This window comes from Mycetomoellerius zeteki, unplaced genomic scaffold (assembly GCF_001594055.1).
Source record: "Mycetomoellerius zeteki isolate Tzet28-1 unplaced genomic scaffold, Tzet1.0 scaffold124, whole genome shotgun sequence".
Lineage (NCBI taxonomy): Eukaryota > Metazoa > Arthropoda > Insecta > Hymenoptera > Formicidae > Mycetomoellerius > Mycetomoellerius zeteki.
The window spans coordinates 1,032,996-1,051,995 of record NW_017256169.1 but is presented as its reverse complement, the minus strand read 5'-3'; the positions used below and the strand labels follow the sequence as shown (position 1 = coordinate 1,051,995).

The 19,000-nt window shown below is 36.5% G+C and overlaps 6 protein-coding genes across 11 annotated transcripts in view; 2 read left to right on the top strand and 4 right to left on the bottom strand.

Moving 5' to 3' along the window:
- Plod (procollagen lysyl hydroxylase) overlaps window positions 1-19,000 on the top strand; it is a 30,024-nt gene that overhangs the window by 7,396 nt on the left and 3,628 nt on the right. The window contains exons 6-9 of one of the 4 annotated variants that reach the window (XM_018461611.1): window positions 3,998-4,319; window positions 4,396-4,500; window positions 4,604-4,750; window positions 5,430-5,759. In XM_018461611.1, coding sequence (XP_018317113.1) covers window positions 3,998-4,319; window positions 4,396-4,500; window positions 4,604-4,750; window positions 5,430-5,714 — 859 coding nt within the window. In that variant the 3' untranslated portion in view covers window positions 5,715-5,759. The other 3 variants (XM_018461610.1, XM_018461612.1, XM_018461613.1) reach the window with 3 other exon arrangements.
- On the bottom strand, window positions 19-1,612 carry LOC108731335 (immunoglobulin domain-containing protein oig-4). Of its 2 annotated transcripts, XR_001937018.1 has the most exons (5): window positions 1,534-1,612; window positions 1,116-1,298; window positions 590-739; window positions 227-449; window positions 19-181 (listed from the first exon to the last, which is right to left on the bottom strand). XR_001937018.1 is itself a non-coding variant. In XM_018461619.1 (4 exons), exons 2-4 carry the CDS (start codon window positions 1,290-1,292, stop codon window positions 291-293), a joined length of 486 nt encoding a protein of 161 aa, XP_018317121.1. In that variant the 5' UTR covers window positions 1,293-1,298; window positions 1,534-1,612; the 3' UTR covers window positions 195-290. The 2 variants fall into 2 exon arrangements, 1 of the variants encoding a protein (XP_018317121.1); XM_018461619.1 differs by lacking the exon at window positions 19-181 and having other exon boundaries at window positions 195-449.
- On the bottom strand, window positions 2,421-3,863 carry LOC108731334 (immunoglobulin domain-containing protein oig-4). 2 transcript variants are annotated; one of them, XM_018461617.1, is made up of 4 exons: window positions 3,634-3,863; window positions 3,138-3,325; window positions 2,904-3,053; window positions 2,422-2,785 (listed from the first exon to the last, which is right to left on the bottom strand). In XM_018461617.1, the coding sequence occupies exons 2-4, from the start codon at window positions 3,318-3,320 to the stop codon at window positions 2,627-2,629; spliced, it is 492 nt and encodes a 163-aa protein (XP_018317119.1). In that variant the 5' UTR covers window positions 3,321-3,325; window positions 3,634-3,863; the 3' UTR covers window positions 2,422-2,626. The 2 variants fall into 2 exon arrangements, with proteins under 2 accessions (XP_018317120.1, XP_018317119.1); XM_018461618.1 differs by lacking the exon at window positions 3,634-3,863 and having other exon boundaries at window positions 2,421-2,785; window positions 3,138-3,406.
- Vsp37A (Vacuolar protein sorting 37A) lies at window positions 6,775-10,568 on the bottom strand. Its single transcript, XM_018461614.1, has 5 exons — window positions 10,389-10,568; window positions 9,744-9,933; window positions 8,789-8,903; window positions 7,787-8,311; window positions 6,775-7,451 (listed from the first exon to the last, which is right to left on the bottom strand). Exons 1-5 carry the CDS (start codon window positions 10,475-10,477, stop codon window positions 7,105-7,107), a joined length of 1,266 nt encoding a protein of 421 aa, XP_018317116.1. The 5' UTR covers window positions 10,478-10,568; the 3' UTR covers window positions 6,775-7,104.
- Rtca (RNA 3'-terminal phosphate cyclase) lies at window positions 10,957-14,178 on the top strand. The gene is made up of 8 exons (XM_018461615.1): window positions 10,957-11,472; window positions 11,534-11,678; window positions 12,544-12,661; window positions 12,735-13,056; window positions 13,139-13,280; window positions 13,356-13,495; window positions 13,707-13,860; window positions 13,933-14,178. Exons 2-8 carry the CDS (start codon window positions 11,637-11,639, stop codon window positions 14,158-14,160), a joined length of 1,146 nt encoding a protein of 381 aa, XP_018317117.1. The 5' UTR covers window positions 10,957-11,472; window positions 11,534-11,636; the 3' UTR covers window positions 14,161-14,178.
- Alg11 (ALG11 alpha-1,2-mannosyltransferase) lies at window positions 14,148-17,407 on the bottom strand. The gene is made up of 7 exons (XM_018461616.1): window positions 17,190-17,407; window positions 16,701-16,933; window positions 16,112-16,329; window positions 15,741-16,025; window positions 15,419-15,678; window positions 14,829-14,963; window positions 14,148-14,746 (listed from the first exon to the last, which is right to left on the bottom strand). The coding sequence occupies exons 1-7, from the start codon at window positions 17,393-17,395 to the stop codon at window positions 14,659-14,661; spliced, it is 1,425 nt and encodes a 474-aa protein (XP_018317118.1). The 5' UTR covers window positions 17,396-17,407; the 3' UTR covers window positions 14,148-14,658.

The window sequence follows — 19,000 nt, the reverse complement described above, 5'->3', positions numbered from 1 at the left end:
AAGCGAAACATACAAATATCAATCTTCTATATTTTTCGCTTGAACTACAATATGTACGCCTGAAGAAGCGTCGATTATTATTATTCTAGATAGACGCCGATTGCAACGCTGCGCTTCGATAAGATTGAGAACAATTTCTCGCATTCCGGATTAGGACAATTTTAGTCTCCTGCGAGTCGTTCTAAATCGTTTTCTTAGGGTCTATCGTAAAAAGTTTACGTGTTACCTGGGCTTTATATGTTTTCTTATCTAATTGTACGTGTTTGTTTGCGGTCTCCCGTACGCTCGCACTAATCGAAAGCGATGGAGAAGTCAGTCTTGAAAGACCTTCGATCGATGCTGTACATATTATCCGCTGTGCATTCGTAGACTCCCGCGTCCATTTGAGTAGCGGGATCGATTTCGAGTTTCGATTTCACTTTGTCAGGACCGACTTGCCACTCATGTATCTGTAGAGAACGGATATATAATATCGTTAGTATTGATAAAATATCAAGCCATTATTGATTGTAGGTGCAACTCAATTGACTGCTCTTCACAATTCCGTAATTAATAATTTTACATTGAAAATGTGCATATATTCACTGACATGTAGATAGTGATGCGTATAAATCTCGGCGCCATCCTTGAACCACGTAACATGCGGGCGTGGATTGCCACGAGCGACGCAGAGGAAAGCTATTTTGTGTCCCAGGACGTACTCTAGATCGAAGTGCGACGCTAAAAGTATTTTGGCTCCCTAAAAGAAATTAATATACACCGGTGACAATAAGAGAGATTTACATTGAGACAGATTATTTTAGATTAAATTGAGATAGTGATCTCTTTCTCATTGCATTGCACTTAGAAGAAAAGACAATGATAGTAATCATATAAATGGCAATTTATTTAAGTTTTATATGAAAATTAATATGCATAGTTGAATAAACTATCTTGTAATTATTCAACTATAAAATAATTTATTTAACTATATTATGTACATTAATTCTACACAATATAAAACTTATATAATTGTCATCTATAGTTGTCATCATTGTCATTACGTTTTTCTCTGAACTGGAGTAGTGCAAGAACGAAAACGTTCCTCTCATCGAGCAATCTCCTTTTCTACGTACGTTATTATTGTTGTAATACTGATCGCTCTCCGGATCGCGGTACTTTCCGGTAATGGGCAATCCGATTTGCACACGGGACTTGCTCCTGCTCCTTCCTCGTCCTCTTCTACCAAGTGTCTCTTGACAATTGAGCAATAATATACCCAACAAGATTAGCAACAGCATGGAGCGTGACATGATAATCTAATAAAAGTGGAATAGAATGGAACATTACACATAATATCTTACACGATTTTTCAAACTTGCAGATTCATGTGTCGCTCGTGCCACTTGATTTTGGATCGAAATAATCCGCAATTAATACGAATCGAGATTGAAGTCTTGTTATTATAAGATTATATAGAAACGTGTGGAAAATGCTAAAATGATCGCCTGATGTTATTATTTATCAGAGCGGAGATAGGCTGAGGATACTCACTGTACGTTGTAGCGTTCGTAGATCACACGGAACTCCGATGTAACTGACAGTCACCTACTCATTACTCCCCTAGTGTCCTCTCGCATCTATTACAGACTTATATGCAGATAATGTATGTCGGGCTATATGCACGTCGGTTATTCCTTTACACTACATGATCGCCATCAATTCCTATCAAATATGCAGAGCGCTTATCCATTAATTTAACCATTTGCTCATTCCTTCCGGATGACTTAGATTTCCGGTACAATTGCAAGTTTAAATTAGTTACCTGTGATGCGTCTTAATAAAAATTTGCAACAATACGTCATGCGTATTCAAATTCAAGAATTAAAGCCAGGAAACGGAAGCTGTATAGAGGAGAAATAACTGTAATTATTATACACAGCGTTTGTACAATATTCATGCAGATTGTTTATTTCACACTGTGCTACAGATTGTCGCGGTTATTGGCGACGACGCAGCGAGAGAAGTATGCCACTGTCGCACAATGCAATTGCCTTGTTAAATTTGCAGTGATGGACCATTTTCGATATATTCCTCGCGTATCCCCTTATAACAGTCAATCATGCTTTAACGAATTGGGGGGAACCATCGGATTTGTTTTCGTACCTTCGCACGTCCGTTGGTAATCCAAAAGAGGTCTATTTTGCTCACATCAGAAGGAGAAAGACAAATTGTTATGACCTTAATTTTTACGTCGCTGACGCCACGTAGAAAGTTGGACTAATTTCTTAAATATCACAACCTCCTTCTGGGGAGGATAAAAAAAGCAACTAACAATAACATAACATCAGTGTTAAAATTTTACACTCAACAATCTAACTGTTATATAACAAATACGCGTAATTACATTATTAAGTGTAAAATTGTAACATTGATGTTGTTTTTACTGGATGTTGTTTAACTGGTTTTACTGGGCTATTTCCCTTATTAATTTGGATCAGAGCTTTATCGAGTATATAAACTAACTGCTTATCAAATAAAAATCTATCATGTAACAAATCAATAACAAACTGTCTATATCTATTTTCACACAAGATATTCGTTCTAATACTATGGCGATCGCGCAGCTACCCATCAGGGAAAACGTTTAATACGAGATCATGACGTAATCCGTTCTGAAGCCTCTGCGATCGACGGCGTACTGATTGTCCGCCTGGCACTCGTAATATCCGGCGTCCTTCTGCGTTGCAGGGTCGATCTCCATTTTCGACTTTATCGTGTCATTACCAACAGGCCACTCGTGCACCTGGCAATTCAAACGATCTCCAGATTCTCGCGATATCCGAGAAACCAATTGTCCATCTTTAACAGTGGACTGCTTTTAGGGAAGACCAGTTCCAGATTTTAATTGTGGATTAGCTTACCTGGAAGAACTTGTGATGGTACAACTCGATCCCGTCCTTCAGCCAGGTGATCTCCGGTCTTGGGACACCGATCGCCATGCAGAAGAACGTGATCTTTCTGCCCAGCATGTAGTCCAGTTCGAAGTGGGATGCCTTCACGATCTTGGCACCCTGCGAAAAACCCGGGAAATGGTATCACTAGATCGCGACACAGATACACAAGATACACATCATCGTCCTTATTCTCACACTCACATCCTTGTTCTCGTAATAGTGCGTACTCGCAGGATTTCGATTGGGTATCAGGATATGCATTCGCGAGCCGAACAGTCTTCCTCGGCCGCGGCCTCTCCCTCTACCACCGCCGCCCTTCGCTGCTTCTGTGCTTATCATTAGGGCCGCTAATAGAAGCAAATAGAGCAGTCGGCATCTCGTCATTTGATCTATAACCAGAGTGAACCCGAGAAACTTAGACGACTGAAGAGTGACCAACAACGCACGCGGGCTTCGCCACGAACACTTTATATACCTTATCGCGAACTCATTTATCACTATTATATAGTATTATACCCACTACTCTTTTTATATACATATATATTACATTATATTGCTATATCGATTCGCGGCCGTGAGAAATTCGATGATGAGATCAATGGATCGCGTTCCGCAGGCAATAACGTGCCAATTTACAATGTAATCGCAGCGCAATGCAATTCATCAACATGCACAAAGAGCATTTCGCTATTCTTACCAGGAAGATACGGAGGACTTGGCTGATCTCTGGCACGAGCGTATTATGGATCCGCTAGGTCCTACCACCTAAAATACGAATGAAACCACGAGGCGACGCGCGCAGTCACACGCTGATGTACTGAGTTATGAATCTCAATTGGATAATTATGCATAACTCATTGCCAAGTATGTTCAACGGCCAATCGCGGCTACCACTGCGATCACCTTACAAAACACTTAAGCGACGACCTCCGGAAAACAAATGCCATCGTGTTCGACCGTGGGGCAAACAAGTGCTCTCTGCTAGTTGCGCTCGTTGCACGCCTTCTCCGAAGCGCTCCTCCAATATGCAATTCGCCGAATCACGTTGATGCCTGTTTCAGGGGACTGTGGAACGTGCCATTCGTCAGTAACTGCTACTTGATCAACGCGACGATTATAGCAAACAAGGCGACCCGGCCAACCTATGAGGCTGGCGACTTGGACACGGAGATGGCATTCGCCCATGGAAATCGACAGCGGGGCCTGTTTATGTATGTCAATAACCGGCTCGAATTCGGCCATCTCGTCGATCCCGATACCTACGACATCCGACTCATCTATCCGGACATGTACCAGATCATAGAAAATAAGCTGGACTGGGAGAAAAGATACATTCATCCGAATTATAGTGAGAACTTTAATCCCGACAAGAAGCCGATACAGGTAAAGATGATTAACCGTAAAGAATTTCTCTGAATTATCACTTCTACTACTTCCTGTTCAACTTGATTCTTTGCAGCCATGCCCGGACGTCTATTGGTTTCCCATTGTTAATCTCAGGTTTACCAAGGAGCTCGTAGGAATCGTTGAGACTTTCGGACAATGGTCGGATGGAACTAATCATGTAAGTTGAGAGAAATTCTCCTTATGAGTCTTTTATCGCCAATTAACTTACAATTAGTAACGTTATTAGAATTTTTGTACTGTGCAATTTACTTTCTTGGCAGGATTCACGATTGTCGGGTGGCTACGAAAACGTGCCAACCCGCGATATTCACATGAACCAAATTCAGTACGATCAACAATGGTTGTATTTCTTGAAAGAATACGTTAGGCCGTTGCAGGAACTCGTCTTCACCGGCTACTTTCACGATGTAAGATTTATTTATGTTCACTGATCTTTCTAGGATTCTCGACTGGAATCCGGATACGAAGCGGTACCGACCCGTGATATTCACATGAATCAAGTTGATCTCCAGGACGCCTGGTTAAAGTTTCTAAAAGATTATGTCAGTCCCTTGCAAGAACATGTCTTTACAGGATATAACGACTACGTAAGATTCTGAAATTTGGGTATATGGAAGGGATTTTAATGCGCACAGATCTCACAATGGTACATGCACTCGCTAAATGCACATGGTTTAACTAACTAGGTTGTACCGCTTCGTAGCAAGTGATTGGGATCTCTGCGTTGTGTGTATGTAGATTTTTTAATTAAGGAACAATGATAACTTAAGATCCCCAAGTAACACTCGGTTGATATCTTAACTGAGACTTGATGAAAGTTTCACTGAATTTCATGTCGATTTTACGCCGCTGTGACATTACGTGTTATTTGGGAACTCAAGCGGAACAGATCACGATAACATCAAAATAACGTTAAAATAAATCATGACTGATCAAAAATGTATTTTTAATAATCATTTTGGAGTCATTTTGATACCATTTTGATGTCACGATAACTTTTTATTCTGTGCTTGGCAAATGTATCGTTCAAAGTTGCTGTAAATTTTTTTTGGAACCATATATTATACATTATTCTTATGTCGGCAGCCACCAAGGTCCCTCATGAATTTTATTGTGAGATATCGCCCGGATGAGCAACCATCCCTGAGGCCGCATCATGATTCTTCGACCTACACTATCAACATCGCCCTGAATCAAGCGGGAGTGGATTATGAAGGCGGTGGATGCAGATTTATTCGATACAACTGCTCGGTTACCGACACGAAGCCAGGCTGGATGCTGATGCATCCTGGAAGACTGACACACTATCACGAAGGATTGCGAGTGACTGCGGGTACACGTTACATCATGATCTCTTTCGTGGATCCCTGATAAAATCCTACTGTGAACCTGTAAACTATCGCTGTATTAAAAAATGTACTGCCACTATCAAAAATGAAGAGTATCAAAAGAAGAGAAAGTTAACGCGCTGTATCAAAAAGAATCATAATTGCCACTGATGGACTGAATAGTGCATTTAACAGATGTGTGAAAACTGCTTTTATATATATATGTGTATATATATATATATATAAAACCGATGTATTATTTTTATACTCCGGAAATGCACGCCTAATCGTGTTTTTCATAGTTAGTAATATTTCCAATTTATGACGAGAAATGATAAAACTGGAATATGTATATTGTGCAATATTCGTTGACATCTGAATGACCAGTTCTTTTAGTATACATAAATAGAGATTAATAATAAAATTTATAATAATAAATGTTATCAAATATGACGAGTATCATATTAACCATATTAATCTTTTCCAGCTGTTTTTTTTAGCCGAAAGGAAAAGGGTTTTAAATCTCTTCAAGAGTTCAACATTTTTGTTTTCCATTTTCTGTCGTATATCTATATAATTTTTCAATATGTTACAATATTAGGAACATCAATAGGATAAATAATTAAAAGTAACGTCACCGAATAGCAAATTTTCAAAAATTGATTTTAATTACATCCCTGCACATTTATTTACAGAGTAAAAAACGTACCTCTGTGCCAGAATTAATCGCGACAGTACACGTGTCACTTGTGCAAAACTAATATAATTAAAGCCATTGTTATTTTCACTATGGAATAAGTACTCATTGAATTCAATTGAACTTGTTACACGGGTTTTAATGCGGATTTAATTCTTTTAACCATTCACTATATTGCTTTTTTATCTCATTGAATTGTCCGGAATACAATGTGCAACTGTATTCCATCAAAAGTTATGGTTGTTCTACAATGTGCTCTTTGTTTTCTGTTTCTTCTGAAGTTCGTTAACATTTATCTCGAGCAACAGAAAACGAAAAACGGGATAAGAGGCAAAAAGGCAAGATACAAAAAATAGCAAAAAGCAAGAAACAGGAAACAAAAAGCACATTGTAGAATAGGCTTCAATCTTAAAGCACTCTCGGCTTTTAACCACTTCATGCATTTAGCGCCACTTGTGTGTATGTGTATGTATATGTATATATCCGTCAATTCTAGAATGCTACGCGGTTCAAAATAATTTAGAATGCAGCGTAAGTAAAAAGCGAATTAAACATAACATGTTTATGCAAAATACATTTCCACCAAATCTTCTGTCGAATCTTCTAACCACATCAGATATCTGGTAATCACGAATGCTATAAATTTAAATTCACAATAACGTTTAATTTAACTAAGTCTTATTTACAGTTTTTGTTCGCTTCATAGAAAAAAATGATTATATATATTATATTCATCTCAGAAACCAGCTCGTTTCAATTCATTCAACTGATGCGCCAGTTTCTCTTCCTTGGTTCGCCTAGCTTGACCTAGCTTCCGGCACTCTATGTACGTGCTGAGAAAACGCTCGACGTCGATCTTCCGGTTGAGAAAATCTTCGGCAATCTGCTCGCTCTCTTCGTGGCTCTCGTCTGCTGCTTGTCTCAAACATTCTTTTATGTGATCCGGCGTAAAAACCTCGGATAATTTGTTGTATCGTTGTATGAGATGATCGTATCTGGCTTTCAGTGCTGCCACCGTTTTCACCTTATCTGCTACATCAGCTTGCAGCTGCTTCAGTTCGGGTTCTTTGGCTGCATTAGTTTCTACAAGAAGAGATACAAGTTTATTAATAAGCAATTAAATGAGAACGTTAAATAGATACAGATTAAATTGCAGGTCTGCTCAAAACTTAGTTTGCTAGCTAAACGTTCTCTGTCTCATTGAGTGAGACAGAAAAAAGATAGATGTTAAAGCAGCCAGTCAATGGGCTAAGTTCTAGCACCTATTATTTTTGTTTTCTCTCTGTCTCAACGAGATGATGAAGAAGGAGAAGCGTTTAGCTCGCAAATTAAGATTTAAACAGGATTAATAGAAATAACAGAAGTTTTTCTACAATTTTAACATTTCAATAGTAAAGATATTAAATTTCTGTCTTTACCGGCAGTTTTTTCAACCCAATCCATAGCATCTTCGATCGCTGCATTTATATCTTTAATTTGGGAATGTTTTTCCAGAAAGTCGTCCATTTTGTCGTCATCTTCGCTGAGTTTCTTTAATTCCTCATTAGTTAATTTGTTTAATTCGGGAAATATTATGCTTTGCGGCGCTTTCACCTGCGATTGATTCGGCAACGGCTGCTGATAGTTCGCGTTCGCATAATGTGAATTTAGATAAGGCGTGCTGTGCTGATCCGAGGTATACCGCGTGGGCGTAGAATTTTGAAGCGCACTGCTCCTCGAATTCGAGATATACGGTGAGTGATGCGATGTACCGCCGAAAGATTTCGAAGTCGAGACATACGTGTGACCGGAGTTTGTATAGTTATAATTATAAATGCATGTGTTCGCATTAGAGGACGACAGATGTGGAAACTGCGTCTTATAATATGAATTAAATGACGTCGACGGAATTTCGACAGGATACTGCTGAAGCGAATAAGACGGCGAGTTTCTTCCCTGCAGATCTGTAATCATATAAAAAGTATTTCAATGAATAGGTATAGATACTAAACTCGTTTTTGCAAAGTAATATTACAAGAAAGAAAGAGAGCCAAGATGAGCAATAAAAAGGTGTCAAATAAAAATAAACAAGTTTTAGTTTAAAACGTGATAGTGATGGGACAATTTTGATTTACTGAATTTTCTTCAGCCAAAGCAAAATAAATAAATCATAATGTATAAAATATAAAGTATAATAAAAAATAAGTGAATAAAAAATTGAATAATTAAAAAATACAAAAAGGAAGAATAAAAATTAAGACCATGTCAAGTGCACTCTACAATAGAATAATCTAATAAAAATAACGAACATTATGTCAAACATATAAATACATTTTATTTTTAAACATACTATAAATATAAAATAAGTAAAATAATTGTTACATATTAAAGTATTTCATTATATCGACGCATGACAGAATAGGTAAATTAGCGATACATACCTGGGTGAGGTTTACTAGAACCAGGTGAAATATCCTCTAACAATTGTGGCGGATTCTTGCTGAATTCTCTGATAATAGCTTGGACGACCCGACCGAGATCACTGTGTACTGAAAACTGGTGTAATAACAAGATATTTATTATCTCAAATGTACAAAATACATTAAAATAAAATACATAAATAAAACTAAAGAATAATATGTATAATACAAATTTTCATTAAATTAACTTAACACAAAGGTCTCTATTGGATTAAAATTCAAACAATCAAATTAAAGGATTAAAATACTAAAGGTCTGTTTTTTTTAGCTGAACTTGTATATATAATCATCTTTTCTCTTTTTCTCTTTAATATGAAAAGAAAAAGAGAAAAGACAAATCATGTAAGAAGTTTAGTTAAAAAAAATAGATCTGAAATTACAGATAGTTACAAATACTAAATTACAAGGTCATAATAAATGATAGAAGTGTTATAAAAAAAGAAATATAAGTTTGTCATATATTATCTCTTTTTTCTATATTATCTATATTATCTCTTTTCTAACACTTCATTTATTATGACTCATTTGTAACTTAATGTTTATTACTTTAACTGACATTAAAACTCATGCATAAATTCTAAGCAGAATCATAAGGTTCTTAACATATTCTTGTAAGACTTGTAAGAATTTTTAAACGCTTGTACCTTTATACAATATTTTTACAGACAGCTTCTTATTAACCATAAAATTTACAAGAAATTAGAGATATTTACAAATAATCATACGTCTTACGATACATATGCATAAAATTAGAATACTAGTCATAAGTTTTTATATATACAAGTTTTACGAGAATATGTTACGAGTCTTACGATTCTGCTTAGAATTGACCCATTAACTTGACTCTTTAGTCTTTCAATTATATTATTTATATATTTCTGTATCACAAGTTTTCTGTATAAATTTCTCCGCTTACATTGAGTAATCCTGGCGCACTGGTAATTTCACTATGCTCATTGCACCAGGGATGGCTTATCGGTGGGGAAACTCTAAGTACTGGCTTCTCCAACGGAAAATTCGGCGACAGGGAAACCATAATAGCCATTCGTCTTTCGCCAGCTTGAAATTCCACCTGATAGTCCACATTTTCTCTGAGCTCTATCACACTGCAAGACATTTATTGCATTATACTTTCCACAAACACTTGCGGCCAAATAAAAATCTACGAGACCAAATGTGACCTTGACCCAGCATTAATCTTAATGCTATTAGCTCAATGTCTTACATCTGCCCGTCACAAATATTCATTCGAAACGTCATTTGCGAGATATTAGACAATGACGCAAATGCCATTTCGAGAAAAAAAATCTTGGAAGCGATCGCTACTGTCATGATGGGAGGAACTCGTGACCATTTCCGATTGTGTCGGGAGAGCACAGCGCTACGAGAATAAGCGAGGAATCTAATTGTTTTCGCGATATAGATAGCCATTCGTAGGGCGATATCGAGTTAATATCGACGATAATGTGGCTCAAGTAAGGTTAACGCGAAAGATTACAATATCGACGGGAGGGGAGGAGTAGCTCTTGCGACGACAACGATGACGAGAATTCACCCTTACTTGTCGTTAAAGATTTTCAGAGTGTCGATTTGCCGTTTGCGTTTGACCGCGATATTCTCGATTTCCCCACGGAATATTCGCGATATCATTTAAGTGCCTGGATTTCCGATAGATCTCTCATCCGCTTGATCGTCGTCCCTGTCAACGCGACCATCCAGCAGAACAGCTGTTTTAACCTCGTCACACTTCACGTAGGACAGAAGGGTCCGATCGAGAATACGGAGTTCGCTTCGGTTCGGTTACTAGTTGCGCTTGTCAAACGGCGCCACTGTCGCCTTCCTCGCGCCAGACCGAAAGGGAGAGGGAGGGAGAGAGAGAGAGAGAGAGAGAGAGAAAAGGATAATAGGGAGAAAAAGAGAAAAGTAAGAGAGAGGTTAGAAAGAGAGGAGAAAGATAAAAAGAGAAAAGTCAGAGAAAGATAGAGAGAAGACACAAACAAAAGGAGAAAAAAGCCAATAAGAGAGAAAGGGGCAGGAAGGGAGGGTAGAAGGAGGAGGGAGAGAGAGAGAGAGGGAATACCCAGTCGCTACTCTTCACTCTTCAGTCGCGGCCTCAATCAAGGTCGAAAGTAGAGTTCTCTATGTTCATGAAACGTCTACATTGAACTACATAGCCGCATTTCTGAATCCTCTGTAGATAACGTTCTATATATTTTATATGTTGATTTCACGCTACGTTCGGAACATTGCTCAGCATTAATTGCTCCAACAAGCTTGGATCCGTAATGCTTTCGTTATACTCGTTACATTTGTTGTAAGAACTCGCACGTCAAGATCGTGTCAGGCAGGGGATGTAATTTATTTATCCGTGATTCTCGGATTTCAATGTTGACAACGTCAACACCAAGTCAGAAAGAAAATAACGCGATATATCGCTTCTGTAATATATAAAAAAGGTTTTCTGACGTGAAAATTGCGCCTTTTCGGAATTTTGCGGGGAACAATTAGATTATCAGATTTATTTTCCTTGAGAGGGACACATCTGATTTGAAGACTGTCGGAACTCTCTTACGTTTGTTGACGCAAGAAGGACTGTCTGTCCCGGCGGGCTTTATGAGCAAGCAGGATTCATTCTATAGTTAGGTGTAAGTGTCTCCCTGAGCGAGCGCTTACAACAGCTTACTGATACATCTTTGTTTTCCCCAGAAATTCGCGGTGGGCCGAAAATAAACGCGGAACCGGCGTGACGCCGGGAGCAGACGTCTCCTTTGACGCGATCATAGTGCTTGGCAGGCTCAGGAATCGCATCATGTCGTCCCTTATGCAGATAGACGGCAGTTTGGGCGAGGGTGTAAATATATATTAAACAAAAAGTCCTCTAAATATTATCATTTTCCTTAAAATTAAACACATGTACTATATATATTTTAAATATAATACAAATGTTTTTATCTTGAAAAAAAGAAGCAGTGCTCCAAAGTATTTTATTATCTATGTGTTTCTCTTGGATTTGTTTAATGTTATGATATGTCTTGTCTCCTAAAACATTTCGTATAATATTTAATGCGTGTTACATCTGTCAATATTGACAGCTATATCTTTCACTGTCTCTCTTATTATAGATTATTTATATTTTAGATAACAAGCAGTACTTCAAAATATTTTATTCTCTGTGTCATTTGAATTTGTTTAATGTTATGATATGTCTTGTCCTCTAAAATATTTTCTACAGTATTTGTATTGCATCTGTCAATGTTGACAGCTATATCTTTCATTCTCTCTTTTTAATAGACTAGACATGTTATATCTTATAAAAAGCAGTGCTCCAAAGTATTTTATTATCTATATACGTTTTTTGGATTTAACTGTTTAATGTTACAATATATCATGTCTTTTAAAACACTCTTATGTCCGTTTCCACCAATGTAGATTAACTTTAATCTCGGTTCAACTTACTCTTTATCTTTTTCTAATCTTTAAAACTAGAAAAAGAATAGATTGAACTGAAATTAAAGTTAATCTACATTGGTGGAAACAGATATTATAGTATTTAATTTGTCACATCTTTCTACGTTGATAGCTACATCTTTCACACCCACACACGCTCTTTTTTTTTCTCTCTCTCTCTTCCTTTTTCACATTTAATACATAAATCACTGCCTCTTAAAAAAAGCATGATATCTATAATACACAATAATCTTAATTCTTCTTTGAAGGGTGGGCAAGTGTTACGAATTGCTCTCAGCTTGAGCACGCTCTATGGCATCCCCATCGAAATCGAGAATATACGCGCTGGAAGGCCCAAGCCCGGTCTTGCGGCACAACATTTGAAAGGTAATCCAAAAGCAGAATTCAATATTTTATATTCGACTATATGAAGTAGAAAACTCAAATTTTGTTGTTATAGGTGTGGAACTTGTTAAGGAGATGTGCAATGCCCAAGTCAGAGGTGGATACATAGGATCGACACGTTTGGAATTCCGGCCCGGTCCACTAAACAAAACCAAGAAAACGTTTGTAGCAGACACGAAAACTGCTGGATGCATTTGCTTACTGGCACAAGTAGCATTGCCGTGTGCCCTCTTCTTTCCGTGTAACGATACGATCACGCTCATCCTTAAGGGTGGCACGAACGTCCCCATGGGGCCACACATAGAATATCTGACAGAAGTTTTCAAACCATTGCTGAACAAATTTGGAGCAGACTTTAATTTCATAGTTGTGAAGAGGTATGCACTCAATTTATAGTACCTGATCTTAAATTTTACGGCTATATTGTTCTATTTATACTAAAATTAATGACAAATGGAGGGGATATTATCCGAAGGGAGGAGGCGAGGTGCATTTACGCATAAAACCGATCAGTAGCTTAAACGCAGTTACCTTAATTGATCTGGGAAATCCTCGGGGAATAACAGGATGGTCTTATGTGGCTGGATCAGTTCACATAAATGTATGTATCACTTCGATTGAACCTACAAATGAATTCTCCTAGTAAATTTTGAATTAATTATGTTATATTTCATAGGAGGCGCATACAATGGCCAACGATGCCAAAGCAATTTTAACAAATAAATTAGTGAAAAGCAACATTCGAGTACCACCAATTACGATCGAAGCTTATAGGGAAGACAGAGCAATGGCTGTTGGAAACGGCTCTGGTATTAAGTAAGAAACTATTATATTAAAATTTTCTTTCCTAAGATCTGTTCTTTTTAGTTGAACTTCTTGCTGATCTTTTTTTTTTCTTCTTTCAACATGAAAAGAAAGAAAGCAAAGATAAACTGTGCAAAAAGTTCAATTAAAAAAAACAGGCCTTTTATTTCATTAGATACAGGTAAAAAAATTGACATAAATGTAAATATAAAATGAATATTAGTATAGTGTGTAACACCAGCACGGGATGCGTTCTCGGCGGCTCCGGATTAGGTTCTGGACGCCAAGAAGGACCACCGGCAGGTGAAACAGCGGCTAACGAGATTTTAAAGCCGCTCCTGGTAGGAGCATGTGTTGATGAACACACGCAGGATCAGGTAAGCGCGTAGTTAGTTCGAAGAGATACCTTAACTTTTGAATTCATGAAATTAATGCGTTATCTATTACAGATGATAATTTTAATGGCACTGGCGAAAGGTACTTCGCAGATCAAAGTCGGAGACAAGAAGCTCACTTGTCATACAGAAACTGCTATGCAGGTTGCAGAGATAATGTTGGGTAAACGCGGACTTCGCTTTAACTTGTCAAAAAGTGCCGAGGATGGGGACACTTCGTCTTATGTCTTGGAGTGTCAGGGATGTGGGTTGATTAACGACAATCTTAATTCGACTGGTTAAATAATGAACATATGATGTTTTATATTTATCGTTGCGCATGTGATTAACATGTATTTCGACGTAAGTATTATATCGATCAATTGGCTTTCGTATTTGCCATCGTTAAGTAAATTGCAACATCGACATTAATATTCATACATACTTTCGTAATTTTCAAGAATATTTTTAGGATTTTGTAAGAACATTGAAGTCGTTTAAGTAATATACAGTTCATTAACAAGCATCATTATATATACAATGTGCTATGGTTTTCTGTGTGCTAAATTATGATTATTTAATGTACTGTAAAATACCTAAAATTAACGCAAATCAAGCAGTTTCTAAATGAATACAAATTTGTCTCACATAAAAAACACCCTTTGATACATATACGCGCTACTATACATACAGGATAATGTATTGTAACATGTACTGAAAGTGCGTTATGATTTCAAAATGAGCCATTTACACACACATATTCGTCATTTATCATTTTAGAGGAATTATGAGGTAATAACACTATTCTTGTTTCGATCTGAAAAACGGTTCGATTGCCCGTAGAAACTCCTTCTCAAAGACTTGGCATGAGAAACGATTTACAGATGACCTAAAAAAATACGAAAAATCGATATATAAAAGAATCTTTATTTCATAATATTAAACAATTATAAAATATCCTTGATCTGTACCTGGCTGCAACTCTAATAGCATTTCGATTCTTTGGATGCATTTGTATGATGGACGCTAGTACTTTGGCATATCCCATCTCATCTTTTGCTAGAAAACCAGTTACACTACCCGTTCGTGTTTCTATGATGTCTGCCCTAAAATTAGAATATTTTTTTTAAGTAAACTTTTTATTAGAAAACCTTTTATGAGTCAATTCCATGGCTGAGCTTTCGTGATCGCAATTTTATTGAATTAAATGGAAATTATAATCAATTAGTAATTTTAGCAAATAAGTGGTTTCTTATGTCTGACACCCAATTCTGGTTATTAATGTTTGAGCATTACGGCATTAAAGCGGCAATGTAAGCTTCAAGTAAAAAATTGACAAATTACAGTCGAATATGAGGAAAATAATTGACTATGATTAATCAATTTATGGGTTGAAGCTTAAGTTTTATGCCTTAAAATCTCAAAGCTTAAATTTTACGCCTTAAAATCTCATTGTAGACGTCACTTAAGATTGCAGAGAGAAAGGTTGTCGCGAACCTGCGATCACGACAAAGTTGTACCGCGCTCGACAGTATGATCACATATTGAGCCAAATATATACCTCGGACCACCGGAAGCATGGGCCACCATAATTAATCCCGCTGCCATGCACTCCACGACGCCGATACCAAAATGTTCATTCCACATTGTATGCAGACCAATCGTTCCTTTTTGCATCTCAGACACAAGCTCGGAGTATGGTACATTCAACTTGAACTCGACGTTCTTGTCTAAAGCCAAGTATTTAGCCAAATCTTGCATATCTTTAACGCGCTTTTCGTCCTCGGCGTTTCGACAGGAACCGATACAGACTAACTTGACCTAAATAGCACGATCAAGTTTAGAATACATCTCGAGGCTATTGAGATAAATCGTCAGCTCACCTTTTCCCAGACTTCGTCCTTAAGAATAGATCTTAGCTCGAACATCGCCTTCAACATGAGTGGATGATTTTTCTCCGGCCTGAATTGCGCGATCGCAATTATGCGTATGCAATCGTTCTTTTCCTCATCGCTGAGGAGCGGCAGTTCAGTCAGATGCTCCACACTACACGGGGGATACACTCGATGCGTCTTCAGTGGACATTTCCAGATAGTATTGATATGATCTTCAGTCCACGAGGAATTTACAATCACGATGTCGGCGCAACTACCAACCAATCCGTAAAACTGAAATGTTCTATTATGAAATAACTGTTTGAAAAAACTCATCTACTTTTTCTTCACAAAACGATTATTCGGATTTGTATACTTACACGCGCGAATAATCTATAATAAAGGAATTTCGCTCCTGAAAAGAACGGATTTCTAGCGATGATCCTTCGATTGTTGTGCGCAACAACTCTCTTGTAGACGTACTTCAACATATCACTCGAAATAGTAGGATAGTGCGTATACGATCCGACTTGGCAACCACCGATGTATTTAAACAATGGATACGTAAACGCGTAACCCATCGTGTCGATGTATATGTCTACGATTTTTACAAGTATTATATAATTATGTGTTATTTGTATCTACTTTTATTTTGTTAATAGAAACTATAAAATAATACAAATATATTTTAAACCCATAACAAGAACACATTTTTTTGTGATGTTAAAGCAACATGTGAGTCTTTGGGACTCATTGAAGTTTCCTGTTATTAGCTTTATTTTCTTTATATAAGAATCGCAACATTTGAACTTAGTATAAATATAATATGATAATTAGTCTACATGAATAGAACAAAGCTGTGAAAAATAAAATTATTCCAAACCATTATATTACTTAAAAATTAGGAAAATGTTCGAGAGTTATGAGGATCTATATTCTAGTTACGAGTTAAACAATCTATTACATTACCTGGTGTAAGATTGTTTAACGCTTCGATGCCCAGATAGATGGATCCCAGGCTTTGTCCCAGAAGTGTGAAATAAGGATATGTAGAAGCCTCCACCCATTTTCGCCCATGCAAATAGATGAATTCGATGTTTGATTGTAATTTCACGTTGAATGTCTTTTCGGTTCGGCTAAGAATCTTTTCAGGATCTGCGTCAAGATCGCCGGTGTATATAGCTATGTGTACATCAGGATATCTAGAAGTATAAATTCAATACAAGATAAGAAATGCAATGGGTTTCCATTTGGTGACACAAATCAATATCATTCTATCTTTCTTAACATTCAGTGAGTAACAAACATAGAATGATACTTATTTCGACTTGTGTCATCAAATGGAAAGCATCTAATGGCGATAACAGTGCAATGTAGTTTTGATGAACAGATCACAAATATTTTTGATACCAAACACCTTTAATATGAACTTTACAAAAATATTATTTTGATACATACTTGGTTTGTATAGCATGAACCGCAGACCAAAGTACTCTTTCTCCTCCTCCACCTGCATTGCAGTATGGATGAAAGATACCGACAACCATTCCAGTCTGTTGTCTCTCCTCGCGCTTCTTTGAGTAAAGCTTTCTCCATTTTATCAATACAATTGGCAAAAGCACAAGTATACAGAGTACTTTAAGTAGAACTATTAACAACAGCATATTTATTAATAGAATTATGGGTGTTCTACAAAGATAAAGTCAAATTAAATATACATATTTATTGATATATTTTAACATAAAGATCATAAAGATACAATTTCTTGCTCGATATTACTACATAATAGAATATTACTACATAAGCAAGACTTTTATAAATATAATATAAAGCTGGTTAAATTACATGGCAGTCGGTACAAATGTTGCAACTGAGAATAGCCATTCATTCCTTAAGACAAATAATCTCATGTAACGCAAGATAAAAATTGAATTATTCCAAGATAACAATGAATAGAAGAAAACAGACTACGAATAATTGCAAAAAAATTAATTAATATTACGAAACATACAAGGCTTTTACAAATATAATCTGAAATTAATTAAATCAATATAAATTTTGAGACTAAGCGCAAAATTCTTCGCATCGAATAAGAGTCTAATTATTTCAATAAGGTACAATAAAAAACGGATAACTAGTCGCAAAATAGGATTCTTAACGCTAAATTTGCAGTTACACACCATGCAGGAGATCGCACTAACGAGCTGCTAACGAGCGGTATCCCTTACATTAAGAAGTAAACAATCATCATTCACGACTACTTGCAGATCTGCACGTGATACTGTTTGTCGAACTTGCCGACGTGTAATGTAACTTCGTAGCGGTCTTCAAACGGATGATCCTTTGCGAGCGAGGAAATAACCTCACAATAATCACAACTACACTGTCACGCGAGAACTAAACTAACCTCACTGACACGCGAGGACATATATCTCTCTCTTTCTATCTTATTGAGTATTTATCTTTGCGAGGAAATGTTTGATCCTCCGTTGACAATTAATAAATAACGTTGTCTTGTTCGCGAAAAATATATCTAGGAGAAAAAGAGGAAACAGATATCAATAAAATATAAAGTGTAAAGAAGTGCAGCTTTTGTTGCATTCAAATAATTAAATCGAGATTAAAGTTTATAATCTCCATTGACGTAAAACGAGCAATTCTCTTAAGTTCGAATAACGATTAAATTTTCATAATAACGAAATTTGTTTTCAAACGAATTTGAAATAATTGTCGCTGTTTGCATCTATTTCACAAAAAATATTAAGATCTGTAAAAGCATAAAATTAAAGCATTATAGCGTAAAATTTATTTTTTATAAAAAAGAGTGCTGTCAAGCTGTAGAATTAGGCACTATAGAAGAAATATATTAAGAATAGGAATAAAAATATTAAATATATAGAGGAATAAAAAATTAGAAATTATAAATTAACGCGTAATGTACAATAAATATAAGCAATAAATAATGGACCACAAATGAGATTTGACATAAAATGTCTTATTTTCATTTGGTGTTTACGTTTAATCTCTATTTCTAATTCTCTTATTTTTTCTAATATTTAATATTCATTCCCATTTCTTAATACTTTCATTCATATCTCACACATTAATTAATTTATATATCTGGACAATCAATTCTTTTATTACTCCCGTATTATATTATTTTTCCCGTCTTTGCAACAAATTGCTATATTATATCTTTAACGTTTAAAATTCTTTCTTTTTAATCAGCGTATAATCCGAGGACAGCCGCAGTCAGCTGTCTGATCTGT